A 13,426-nucleotide genomic window follows, 5' to 3' on the forward strand; every position below is an offset into this window, starting at 1 on the left:
ATTTTATCAGGATTTAACTTGATTCAATTCTATAAATTTACTGTACGATTACTCGTTTACTTCCGGAACAAACCAAATGGCATCAAGCATGTAGTAGAGTGAGATGGGAGTGGTTGCATCAAACGTGGAGAGTAATAATGCATTCAAAATTGGTCTCACGTGGAGTCATGCACCATCAACTGTGTGAGGGACACTCTGACAAACGTTTCTTCCTCGACCTTTTCTGCCAACATTTTGTAGATTATTTATTCAGAAACACAAATTAGCTTCGGAGTTGCAGTTCGTTGTAGCTCAGATTTGATCTGCAACTTTTTTCTTGACATTGATCGTTCAAGTATTTGAACCTGATCATAGTTCTTTAAACAAGGCTAAAAGATCATCATGAGTCCAAATTCCTGATAGATCAGCCCGGTTTGGTGCTTTAGATCATGAAACCTTTGCTCGCTTGAATGCCAGATGCGACAATTTCAATTGGGTCCGGTTTGGGGTCTGATCTTGACAAAGACGGGACAAATTGTCTGTCCCTAATTATTGATTGATCAACCCAATTGGACCAATTTGAATCGCAATGATTGATCTCTTTAATTTCCATCTTATTTATTTTTTATTTAGCATGGTATAATTTGAAATAGTATATAGTTTAGAGACTTAATTTTAAAAATATTTTCAAGGTTTATTAACTTTTTAAAACGCCTTAAAATTTATTAATATCGAATTTGCTAACAATTCTATTATTAAAATATTATGTCGTTGTGATTTGAAGGAAAATTTACTATAATTTTAAAAGTTTTTTAATTACAAAGATACTTTGAGATTCCTTCAATTACGCATGTATTTTATACTTGAAATAGAAACTACTTAAAAAAAAACCTTTAGATTTTGGACCAAATAGAATCTCATCGAATAAATTATATTTTCTTACACTGTGGGATGTGATATAATAGTAAAATATTTTTAAAAAATAATTAATTAATCAGAATTAATCGAACATCTGAATTATAAAAAAAAACTGATTTTTTGTTTGAGTGGTCGAAAAAATTAACTGAATTTTCTGCTGCGGAAACAAATGAACAGCGGCGAAGCTGCACCTCTGAATTCTCCACGTCAGCAGCTGTCACACCCCCCTTCGCTTTCGTCCGCCACCCTCTCTCTTTGAGGCCACGAGATCGTTTCCAAAGGCCAAAAGCCTCGAGAGGTCGGGCTGCGACGCCACGCCTCGTCGTTCCTCTTCTGCTGCTTCTTCTTCTTCCATGGAACCGCAACGTCGCCATTCCAGTGAAGCATTCACAGTGACACCGTCGCCCATTTATACACACTCGATCCGTCTCTCCCCTGCACCACCATCCTCTACCTCCCAGCGACGACAGCCACAGCAACGAGACTACGAGAGCCATGCAAGAAGACGGCGAGGCCTCTTCTGAGTTCGAGCTGCCGGTGGACGAGGAGAACCGGGCTACAGAGCTCTGCTTGCTCTCGGCGGCGGGCCCCCACATGCGCGCCTTCCACCTTGCTTGGTTCTCCCTCTTCGCCTGTTTCTTCTCTGCCTTCGCCGCGCCGCCGCTACTCCCCGTACTCCGTATCCACCTCGGCCTTTCCTCCTTAGACGTCGCTCACGCTGGCGTGGTGTCCGTAACCGGCACCATCTTTGCGCGGTTCGCCATGGGCTCGGCCTGCGACCTCCTCGGCCCCCGCGTCGCCTCCGTCGCCCTCGCGCTCCTCACTGCCCCTGCCATTTATGCCTTCGCCGCTTTCTCCTCCTCTCCCTCCGCTTTCCTCCTCCTCCGCTTCGTGGGCGGTCTGTCCCTCGCCAACTTCGTCGCTAATCAGTACTGGATGAGCTCTATGTTCGCGCCGCGCGTCGTCGGCCGAGCCAACGGCATCTCGGCGGGCTGGGCAAACGCCGGGAGCGGCGCCGCCCAGTTCCTCATGCCGCTTGCCTACGCCGCCCTCCTCCGCCTCAGTGGCAGCCCTTCCTTCGCCTGGCGCGCCGCCTTCCTCATCCCCGCCACGTTGCAAGTTATCGCCGCGCTCGCGGTTCTGGTATTCGGCCAGGACCTGCCGGACGGCAATATCGCCTCGGTCCGAAAGCAAGAGCTCAAGCTGAATAACCAGAGGCCGTCGATCTGGGTGGTGATGCGGGAGGGACTCGGCAACTACCGTGGCTGGGTGTTGGCGCTGACCTACGGTTACTGCTACGGGGTCGAGCTGGCGATGGAGAACGTGGTGGCGGAGTACTTCTACGGCCGATTCGGGCTGGAGTTGCAAACAGCAGGGATGGTGGCGGCGTGCTTCGGGATGGCCAACGTCGTCTCGCGGCCGGCAGGAGGCGTTCTTTCCGACGAGCTGGGTAGCCGCTTCGGCATGCGAGGGCGACTCTGGGGGCTTTGGGCGGTGCAGACGACCGGAGGTCTCTTCTGCGTGCTGCTGGGGAGGATGAAGTCTCTCCCCGCCGCGGGCGCCGTCATGTGCGGGTTCGCCTTCTTCGCGCAGGCCGCCTCCGGCCTCACCTTCGGCGTCGTGCCCTTCGTCTCCAAGAGGTACAACTACTCCAATCCAATTCCACGAATCACTGAAAAGATTCGATTTTGGCGCCTAATTGAACATCAAAATCTGATCTTTCCGCGATGACAGGTCTCTGGGAGTGATCGCCGGGATGACAGGAAGCGGAGGAGCATTAGGGGCAGTGGTAACTCAGCTGCTGTTCTTCTCAGGCAACAAATATTCTAAAGAAACGGGCATCTCGCTGATGGGCGTGATGATCCTCGCTTGCACTCTGCCAATAGCCTCCATCTATTTCCCCGAATGGGGAGGCATGTTTTGTGGGCCATCCAAGTCCGCCCCTTTCTCAGAAGACATGGATGCAGGTGGAGAATATCACCTGCTCAAGTGACATCACATCGATACAATAATTGAACGTTGCATCTGTGCCATATATTGCTGTGTCTTCTTCCAGGTCCATTTGTTCGTTTGATGTACATTCTTGTAATTCTAAATATTACGTTTCATCTCTCCTGCATCTTCATTAAAGAACAAGCAACAACTGTTCTCAAGCTATCAATAAATTATCTTAAGGGGAAAAAAACTAGCGATTTTGAGTAGAGATGCTAGAATAAGTGCGACAAAAACAAAAATTGCTGATTGAGCACCGCATTACACACATAGAACAATGATTGATAAATATACAGAGTTCATGAGAGTCGAAGCGATATAATCTTGAAATCTTCGTGTTTTTGATATTGTCCTCAAGAGCCAAATAGCATATAAGTGTCTTTAGATGAGTCTCAGTTCGTATTCACCCGCCCTTGTGATGTATCTCACCCAGGGAAGGGCTTGGTATGCACTCTTTTCGATAATTTTCAGATAGCGAACCTGAGCAATTGATGCATGATGGCACGTCCCATTAAGATTATATAGCCCAGAAAAAGTTGTTTAAGTAGAGAAGTACCTGTATCCCGGAGATTGTGAAATAAGGGATCTCAAACTTCACACGAATGGGAGCCTTTTTCTCTGAAGTCGCATCTTCAGCGGTTATACTGGGAAGACTGAATTCTGCCCTACACATGTACTCCTAAGTGCCGAGAAGAGCACAAATGTCAATAGGTGTATTATCAACTTCACAAAAATTTGAGAGATCATTTGACATATCCAAAAATAACCGCCTCAAACCTTGCCTCCGGGAAAAGATTTTATTTTCCAGACCAGTGCATCATTCTCAGGAGCATATGAAGCAGAACCCATGGATGTTCGGATGTTCAGATTGGTGGCATCTGAAGGTACAGGCAGCTCAATTTCCACATTTGTTGCAGTGCTAATATGATAAGGAAATGATGACAAACGCTATTCAGAAGAGGATGTCATGATACAAGTGAAATAGGTGTCTTGGTCCATGACAATTTAAAAGGGAAGTGGGCTAGTACCTTCTTTCCTTAAACTGACTTCTTGCCTTAACTGTTATCTCTATGCGACTTCTTGAGTGCTTCTCGACTTGAGCTTCCACCCAGATTGGAGGCTTTACCTGAATGATAGTGATGACAAGTACACAAGGTAAATAACATCCAGCGAAAAAGGCATAAATGTGTAAACATTCAGAATTTAGCTTCATGCAACAAAACAAAAATGGGGACCTGAGTGCTAAGTCTGTATGTCATTAGGTCAAAAGACCCATCTGGTGGTATGAATGATATTGTCCTGTCATTCTCAAACCGTGCCAATCGGACACACCTTAAATGATAAGGTATCAGTAATCGACAAACATTACCTTGACACGCAGCCAAAGAGTCAAAAGGTCCCCTCGGAACAAGAAAAAAGAGGGTAAAGAAAGACAGTACAAGAGGATGAAAAGACCAGCTTACTGGTGAAATTTTATATCATCTAAATCGATAGCTTTTCCTTTAGTTGTCCGTCCTTGAGCTTCCAAAAGTACCCGATCATTGAGCCCAAGTTTACATTCAGGCATTCCACTGCATAAAATGGGCATGATCTGTTATTTGGAGTCGAATTTCTCAAATATATGATTCTAGTCGCATGATATTCTACGTTTCACTCACCACATGAACTACTTTTATATTGTCCAGAAACATAGATGCAACAAAATTTATCAAATGATTTTATATATTGTTTCCTTTAAATGTTTGTGATCATAGTATATCACAAGGAGTTACAATTTACTATTAATATAATGAAATTAAATGATATAACATACATGATCATCTAATTTGTAAATGTGCAGCATTTTTCATACTAACTGCTGTGATTAAATACATATATTTTGGTGTACTTTTAATCCACTATTGTTTTGTTTAATATTTCACCTAGTACTTTATTCATGTAAATAAGTCACATCTTATTTAATAGGGTTGTCTTGTAGTTTTTCACAAGTTTACATATTAGGATAAGTCCCAAATTTAGAGCAATCTCTCTGACACATTTTAACAGATATATTAAATAAATTATAAAGAATTTGCCAGATGTTTTACCACTCATACATAATAACTTAAGGTTATTTTTTGTATATACATTGGATCTTATATAACATAACTCTAAAGAAAGCTATATGCTTGATATCTATGATAAGTGACTGCTCTTTCTGTTGCGTAAAAAGATTCCTGTTCCATGTATTCTTCATCGTGCAACACATGAAGACAAAGGGAAGAACTTTCCTCCACCTTAATGGCAAGACACAACCTAGTAATTTAGACGGTAGTAATGAAGTATTAACCTAAGCTCTTCAACTAATTTTTTATACTTTTATTACAACATTTGGCAGTACAAAGGATCTGGACTAGCTGAGAGATCACCTCAATGTATCAATCTGTCAAATGGATTAGTACACTCTAGGCCTATCTAGGTCAATATCTTGCCAACAAAATTGTATTTTATCATTCTTTCCTAATTCATGAGTTTGTAGACGAACAAGTTTCAATATCAAATATCTCAAGTTAACATACTGTCCTTAACCTATTCAAATTCAACTTAGCCTATCCTCCCAGCAGACTCAAAACTATGGCTAATGGTAATTTTGCAGACACCCTTGGTGTCTTCAATAGTTGATACCTCTGCATGTGTTCACTAGCAGTAAATTTAAATATTTGATGACCAATGCAACTGAATTGGTGTGTTTCATTTCCTGACACAAGTTAGACATATGCTAGACATAAGTAGGACCACCTATGATTTATCTACTATCATTTTTAGAAATTGCACATTATAACATACTTAAGATGAAACTCAAGTTGGATCCCAACACAGAACTGAGCATAGGGCTTATGAGCCCCTACGGAGAGATGCACAGTACAACTGATTCTAGCATAACCTGATCAAAACTGATGGAGAATTTACACATCTAAGACTAAACAACATCAACGTATTAGCCTTTCACTTACAACTAATCTACACACCTTGCAGTTTTGTCAAATGGTAGTAATCAATTCCAAAGAGAGGAGCTTTCCTGAGAGGTTATTTTTTTTGTTTAGCAATTATAATAATCAGTAATATTTTCAACTTATAAATTATCTTTGATAGTGTCAAGTAATTACATCCCCCAAAGCCAGCAACAAAGGCTTGTCATTGATCATGCCAGAATAACAAAATTATTTAGTAAAAGTCAATTAATAGTGCTGTTGTTGTAATTCTTCATATCTAGTGATGGTGAACTTTGGTTTATTAATTATATTTTTATATGGATATTTGGGCAGTATACAGAGTACTTCCCAATGAGCACCTAATGCCTCACACAATCCAAGAATTGAGGCCTAGAAGCATCTAGCATCTTAAAATTACTATGTCATTACAATTTCTAATTCTCATAAGCACAAAAAAATAGCACTCAGATGAGTAACTCGCTGCAACTTTATTTAGGAACAAGAAGAAAAGGTTCAATAGAAACCAACATAGAAAACTCTTCTGCTTAGGTCAAACCTAAGTGATTATATATACACAGAGTTGACTGAATAAAGGTTAGTGATGATGGTGCATTGCACTGTTAAAAATAACAAGTATCATCATGGTTTTTGTTCATAGAAGGTTTGTTTTAAAATGACAAACCAAAAACAATAGCATAAATAGTAAAGAAAAAACAACAAACAAATAAAAGTGAGGATAAGCTTGAGGATGACTTAAAAAAGAGATCTCAAAATAACTGAAGAGTCCATAGAGCATAATCTGAATGAAATGAAAAAAGAAAAAACAACAAAGAAATTCACCTCAAGTATGTTCTCATTTTCAATGCCCCAACAACATCAGAACGGATAATCTGTCCATTGCTGTTAACAAGTATATTAACACTTTCAATCACATCCAAGAACACCTGTGAGATAAAGAATGCCACCATAACTTTTCATGAGGATAATTAGATAATCAGTGATTGGCAGAATCTGCAATGACTGAAGACTTAACCTACTTCATTTTTCTTATACCGTATCCCTTCACTACGCCATGACACTGCATTTGTGACAGCCATTGGAGGTCTCTGTGCCACTTCCATCCTATATGCATCTGTCTTAATGAACTCACTAAGAATCTTAGCTTCTGTGTATTGAGGGTACCCAAAGTCCATCATCTCATCAAGTAATTCGTACTGTCCATATTAGCCAGTAGTTCAATTTCAAGACAGTAGAATATGAAACTAAAGAGCAAGTACAGAAACAACCAAGATTTGATCTGAATTACATTATGTAGGTACGCCAGAGACCAAGAAGCAGAAGATAGTTTGTAAATTTTCCACTCACCACAACGACAAAATTATCTCTCAAGGACTCTTCCTCCAGCTCCTCGAAATAGTGTTTAAATACCTAGATCGAGAAGCACAATAATGAAACTAAATAACAAAAGCCGTTCCTAGTGCAGCAAATAATATCAGTGCTAAAGAATTCTCACATCAACGACGCGATGCAGGAAAAGAAGAATACTGGCAGCATTGCAATTCTGTCTCGCAGCAGTCATCAGGAAGACATTACTGTGTTGGATGAACATATAACTGATCCCGTCATCGATCGCCACTGGCGAGTGCGACTCCGGATCCACCTGTCGCGAAAAAAGCAGGAGCTCAGATTCCACCTCTGCGCCCAAAAATGAACAAGACAAGACAAATCTGGTGTTTGGCAACGAGTCTAGACGGAGGTAGGGGCAGTAGCCTACAGAAGAAGTGAATCACCTCCTTCTCGATGAGCTTGGTGAAAAACCGCTCGGCCTGTACCGCAGAGACGTCCCCGCGGTAGTCCCGCCAGATGAGGACGCGGCCCTTGATGTCGAGGAGGAACAGCGCCGAGACGGCGCCCGCCATACTATTGGCGCAAGTAACCCTGGATCTTCTCGGATCAGAAGCGGATCTGAGGCGGAGGACGAGGCGAGGATTCAAACCTGGCGTTGCAACCCATTACCGAGACCCCTATGCCGGGAATTCAGCCATCGAACAACGGAGAAGTGATCGAACAAGCAAACAGGATCGAGAGATGAATTAAAGAGAGAAGGGTAGAGATCGAGACGATGCGAATGGGAAAGAGAAGGATCGAGATAACGGAAGATCGTCGGAGAGGAAGCGCTTCCTCCCTCCTCTTTTTGAGTTAATTAGTATTTTGGTGAAGAGGCTGAGGAGGCGATGAGCGATTTGACATGATTCACCGCAATCTAATTGAACCGGAACTCGATTTAGGCCGCCGGCTGCTCAATCTGATTCGGTTCACTACAGTGGACTTGAACCGGAAAAACCTTTTAAACGTACAAACGACTATAATAATATTAACACTCGTTCGATTAAATGGTCGTTACAAGTTCAAATTAATATTCATAATGTTTACAAATATTTAAAAAAATAAAATTTTGAAATTACGACTTTCGAATGGTTTTCATTATTTATTTAACAAATTTACGTAAGTTTTTATTACAAAATGTCGCTGAACGGTACAAATTAGATTCTGTTATATATATTTTTTTTATCCGACGGTAAGGGGACCCATCCGGCAGGAGGTCAAAGTGGTCAATACTCGATAACCGTTCGACCGGGCGGATTACCCTCCTGATCAGCAAGAGGAATGCCCGACCCAACATTTCGACAGATCGGCCTGACGTCGAGTTTCCGACGCTCACAAGGTAAAGTGGGGGGAAACGGAAGCCGAGCGACCATCACGCTTGACCGGGGAAAGGTACTAACCAAGCGATTCCTTCGCTCAGCTCGGGAAAGGCACTAGCCGAGCGATTCCTTCGCTCGGCCTAGTAAAAGACAGAGGGAGCATGTGGCGAGATCTTCCTAGGAACCAGTGTCACCGACAAGAAGCATGACCAGTGGTCTGGTCAAACAGAGAATCGTACGGTGGAACTTTCACTGTCACGTCAGATATATGCTCGTACTATTAAGGTAGGGTGTCGGATGTGCTTTCCTAACACATCCATTCTAGGTATACTTGGAGGAGCGCGCACACCTCGGGGAACGTGCACACGCCTCTGGGAAGCCCTATATAAGGACCCCCAGACTTCGACAGAGATATGCACACATCTCTACTGTAGCTACAGTTCTCGCTTTTGCTGTACTTCTTTCTTTCTTTCTGCCGGAGGTTTGACTTGAGCGTCGGAGGGTCATCGCCGAGGAACCCCTCCCCGGCTCAGCACTATGTTTGCAGGTCCACGGCGATAAGGGATCTACGTCTTTGGAATCTTTGACCAGTTAACAGGAGCGCCACGTCCCCAACATCCATCGACTCAGCACTCGGACAAGATCAAATTGGCGTCGTCTGTGGAAATACACCTGAATCCGAGTCAAGAAGATAGAAGAAGTTGGACGTCAACACACTGTGACGCTCTCTCAAGAGGAACTTGACGCGCTCGTGCAGGCGCGAGCGCCCAAGATGATAGAGCAACAACAAAAGACGCTAGCCGAGCGGCTGGCGCAACAAGCAACTTCAGCATCTGGAGGCCGAGCGACGCACGAGGATCGCCCGGAATAGTTCTCATATGGGGTCAAAACAAAGGTCCGACCGGTATGCAAGTAGAGGCACCACCCGCGCCAATCCCATTCCACCGGACCTTGTTCAGACGCCCTCTAAGATCGCGCAAGCGAATCGAGACCGGTCTTCCTCAGGCGAAGCTCCCACTCGGGATGCAAGAAAGGGCAAAGCGCCCCGAGCTGACTCATCACCCGAGAGGATCAACCGACAATTCTCCGAAGCAATTCTGCAGGACCCTCTGCCAAGGCACTACGCACCCTTGGCAATCGGCGAGTACAACGGATCGACAGACCCAGATGACCACCTCGGCAAGTTCGACAACACGACAACCCTTCATCAGTACACGGATGGAGTTAAGTGCCGAGTCTTCCTCACTACTTCGTTTGGCTTCGTACAACGTTGGTTTCAAAGGTTGTCGGATGGGTCGATTCAAAGCTTCAAGGACTTCAGGACGACCTTTCTCCACCACTTCGCGAGCAGCAGACGCTATCAGAAGACCAACGTCAGTTTGCTCTTTATGAAGCAAGGGTCAAGAGAGACTCTTCGGATATACATTCAACGCTTTAACCAGGCAGCCATGGGCATCCCCACAGTCTCGTCCGAAACAAATGATGCATGCCTTCACCCAAGGGCTCATCGACGGGGACTTCTTCTGCTCGCTCATCAGGAAGTCGTCCCGCGATTATGACTATATGCTAAAGAAGACCAGCGAGTATATCAACGTGGAGGAAGCTCAAGCAGCTCGAAGGAAAGAAGCGCCATCAGAACCGGCTGTGCACGCCGAACGGAGGCCACCAGTCAGCCATCAGCTTCCAAGAGGGCCTCGAGCCGATATGGCACGCCCACAGCAGGAAGCAAGGTCAAACGTCGTCCAACATGTGGCGGCCGAACGCCCAAGGCCCAAGGGAAAGGTATGGACTCCTATGTTCTGTGTCTTCCATCAGTTCGCCACCCATAACACCCGAGACTGCCGCGGAGTTCCGGCGGTCACCCAGCCAACTCCCAGGAGTTATCGCCGTCGATTGCCTTCCCCCGAACTACGATATCGGCGGACGAGTGTTGGACGACGAGAGGAGACCAGAAGGTCACCCGAGCGCCACCACCATCATCAGGCAAGGAGTGACGACCGCGCTCCGGCCCCGCGTGGGCGAGTCGGGCACTCCGCTCGGGAGGAGGAAAACCGAAGCAACGTCAGTCAGGGTGAAATCAACATCATCGCTGGTGGACCGACCAGCGGAGACTCCAACCGAGCCCGGAAGTCGTATGTCAGACGACTGGAAATTCATGCTGTAGGATGCAGCCAAGAGAGGGCGAATGGGCTCGAAATCAACTTTGGTCCTAGGGATCTTGAGGGGATCGAAGTACCACACGACGACGCCCTTATCATCCGTGTGATAATCGCCAACTACACTATTCATCGCATATTTATTGACACGGAAAGCTCGATCAACATCATCTTCAAGAAGGCTTTCGACCAGCTCCAGATAGACCAGGGCGAGTTGCTACCAATGACAACCCCTTTGTACGGGTTCACCGACAACGAAGTCCAGCCGATCGGTCAAACAAGGTTGGATATATCACTCGGAGAGGAGCCGCTCCGAAGGACCAGGACCACCACCTTCATCGTCGTGGATGCCCCGTCAGCCTATAACGTCATCCTGGGCAGGCCGACCCTCAACGAATTCCGGGCGGTAGTCTCGACCTATTGTCAGAAGATCAAGTTCCCCGTAGAAGACCAGGTCGGGGAAGTCAAAGGAGATCAACTGGTCGCTCGACGCTGCTACGTAGAGATAGTGAAGGCGGAGGCTAAGTCCGCTCGGAAAGCTCCTCGACACGAGGTAAACGCCATAACCGAAAAACCTCCTACTCTAGTTTATGAAGAGAAAGAAGAGGTGCAGATACACCCTAGCCGGCGCGGAGGCAATGACTTTCATAGCAGCCGACCTGCAAGCTGAACCGAAGGCCGAGCTGATCGAATGTCTTCAGCGAAATCATGATGCCTTCGCCTGGTCCACGCATGAACTACCCAGCGTTTCCCCGAGCATAGCACAGCATGAGCTTCACGTCCGACCGGATGCAAGGCCGACGAAGCAAAGGAAAAGAGATTTCAGCGCCGAGCAAAATCAGATCATCCGAGCTGAGGTAGAAAATCTTTTGGAGGCCGACCATCTCAGAGAGGTCCAGTTCCTAAGCTAGCTTGCAAATGTGGTGCTAGTCTCAAAACCCGGCAACAAGTGGAGGGTCTGCATCGACTTTCAAGACCTCAACAAGGCCTGCCCAAAGAATTTCTACTCACTGCCCAGGATTGATCAGGTAGTGGTCTCCACAGCTGGGTGCGAGCTGATATGCATGATGGATGCGTATCAGGGATATCACCAAGTATCGCTCGCCCGGGAGGACCAAGAGAAAGTGAGCTTCATCACAGCGGATGACACCTATTGCTTCAACGTAATGCCGTTTGGACTAAAGAATGCTGGGGCTACTTACCAAAGGCTCATGAATAAGGTGTTCCAGCAGCAGATCAGACGAAACATGGAAGTATATGTCAATGATATACTCATTAAGTCTCTCCGAGCTGCCGACCTCTGCGCAGATATAGAAGAAACTTGCCAGACGCTCTGGCCTATGGAATCAAGCTGAACCCAAGCAAATGACTGTTCGGCGCAAAAAGTGGGAAATTCCTCGGCTACATCATCACCGAGCGGGGCATCAAAACGAACCCTAGTAAGGTGAGGGCTCTGCAAGATATGTCGCCACCGAGAAATTTGAAGTAGGCTCAGCGCCTCACCGGTCGGATAACTGCCTTATCTCGATTCATCTCCAAGTCTGCCGACCGGAGCCTCCCTTTCTTCAAGATACTGCACCGAGCTACCAAGTTCCAATGGGACGAAGAGTGCGACAAGCCATTTGAAGAACTAAAGGCATATCTGAGTTCTCTACCTGTATTGGCTAAGCCAGCTGCCGGCGAGCCACTCCACATTTATTTGTCCTCGACTGAGCATGCTGTCGGCTCGGCGCTGGTGCGATCAAACGGCGAAGAACAACCAGTGTATTTCCTGAGCTATATCTTAAAAGATGCTGAATTCCACTACACTAGTCTCGAGAAACTTGCCTTTGCGCTGGTGCTCGCCGCTCGGAGGCTTCGGTCATACTTCCTCACGCATACAATCATTGTAATGACAAACAGCCATCTGGGTCGAATCCTCCTCAATCCAGAAGCATCCGGACGGTTGATCAAATGGACAACGGAAATTAGCGAGTTCGATATACAGTATCAGCCTCGAATGACCATCAAGGCACAATCCTTAGCAGACTTTGTCACGGAAGTACAGAATCTCGAGCCAGAAGCCACTTGGAGGATATATGTGGATGGATCCTCCACTCGGCAAGGGAGCGGAATCGGTATACTACTGATCTCCCCTCAGGAAGAACGAATGCATCTGCCCATTCGGCTAGAATATCAGGCAACTAATAACGAGGCCGAATACGAGGCTCTCATAGCAGGCTTGCAGGCCGCTCGGCACGTCGGAGCGATCCAGGTCTTGATTTACTCGGATTCCCAGTTAGCTGCTCAGCAACTCGCTGGAATATTTGAGATAAGCAACATCTGACCCAAACTCTACGCCGAAGCCTTTGAAAGGTTAAAAGCCAACTTTCGGGAGTTGATTATTCAGAAGATACCCCGAGCGGAGAATCAAGCGGCAGACGAGCTGGCCAAGTTAGCTAGCTCCATATCGCCTGTTGTCATATCGCAGCCGATCGAGCAGATATCTCTGGTGGCACACGTTGATTGGATGGAAGGACTCACCTTCCCCAACGATTGGAGGACGATGCTGATAGAGTTCTTGCGATCGGGAATTACGCCGTCTGATCGGGAGGAAGCCCATCTGTTGCGAAGGAGAGCGGGAAGATTCACGCTGATTGAGGATCAACTGTACAAGAAAGCTTTCTCCCGACCCCTACTCAAGTGTGTCGGGCCAGAAGACATC

The 13,426-nt window shown here is 45.9% G+C and overlaps 2 protein-coding genes across 2 annotated transcripts; one reads left to right on the top strand and one right to left on the bottom strand.

Moving 5' to 3' along the window:
• Positions 1-1,120: 1,120 nt before the first annotated feature.
• LOC122006491 (high affinity nitrate transporter 2.5-like) lies at positions 1,121-3,016 on the top strand. Its single transcript, XM_042562019.1, has 2 exons — positions 1,121-2,537; positions 2,632-3,016. The coding sequence occupies exons 1-2, from the start codon at positions 1,393-1,395 to the stop codon at positions 2,888-2,890; spliced, it is 1,404 nt and encodes a 467-aa protein (XP_042417953.1). The 5' UTR covers positions 1,121-1,392; the 3' UTR covers positions 2,891-3,016.
• Positions 3,017-3,049: 33 nt separating this feature from the next.
• LOC122006492 (AP-1 complex subunit mu-2-like) lies at positions 3,050-8,090 on the bottom strand. Its single transcript, XM_042562020.1, has 11 exons — positions 7,652-8,090; positions 7,375-7,521; positions 7,227-7,289; positions 6,899-7,075; positions 6,702-6,805; positions 4,353-4,460; positions 4,125-4,221; positions 3,918-4,015; positions 3,667-3,808; positions 3,446-3,568; positions 3,050-3,369 (listed from the first exon to the last, which is right to left on the bottom strand). Exons 1-11 carry the CDS (start codon positions 7,778-7,780, stop codon positions 3,271-3,273), a joined length of 1,287 nt encoding a protein of 428 aa, XP_042417954.1. The 5' UTR covers positions 7,781-8,090; the 3' UTR covers positions 3,050-3,270.
• Positions 8,091-13,426: the final 5,336 nt, after the last annotated feature.

This window comes from Zingiber officinale, chromosome 7B, assembly GCF_018446385.1.
Source record: "Zingiber officinale cultivar Zhangliang chromosome 7B, Zo_v1.1, whole genome shotgun sequence".
Classification (NCBI taxonomy): Eukaryota; Viridiplantae; Streptophyta; class Magnoliopsida; order Zingiberales; family Zingiberaceae; genus Zingiber; species Zingiber officinale.

Excerpts from the sequence above, each read along its gene's own strand:
- LOC122006491 (XM_042562019.1), top strand. The coding sequence starts at position 1,393 with ATGCAAGAAGACGGCGAGGCCTCTTCTGAGTTCGAGCTGCCGGTGGAC. Across the intron at positions 2,538-2,631 it reads GTGCCCTTCGTCTCCAAGAG|GTCTCTGGGAGTGATCGCCG; the intron begins GTACAACTACTC and ends CCGCGATGACAG.
- LOC122006492 (XM_042562020.1), bottom strand. The coding sequence starts at position 7,780 with ATGGCGGGCGCCGTCTCGGCGCTGTTCCTCCTCGACATCAAGGGCCGC. Across the intron at positions 4,461-6,701 it reads AAAATGAGAACATACTTGAG|TGGAATGCCTGAATGTAAAC; the intron begins GTGAATTTCTTT and ends CATTTTATGCAG. Across the intron at positions 3,569-3,666 it reads AATCTTTTCCCGGAGGCAAG|GAGTACATGTGTAGGGCAGA; the intron begins GTTTGAGGCGGT and ends CTCGGCACTTAG.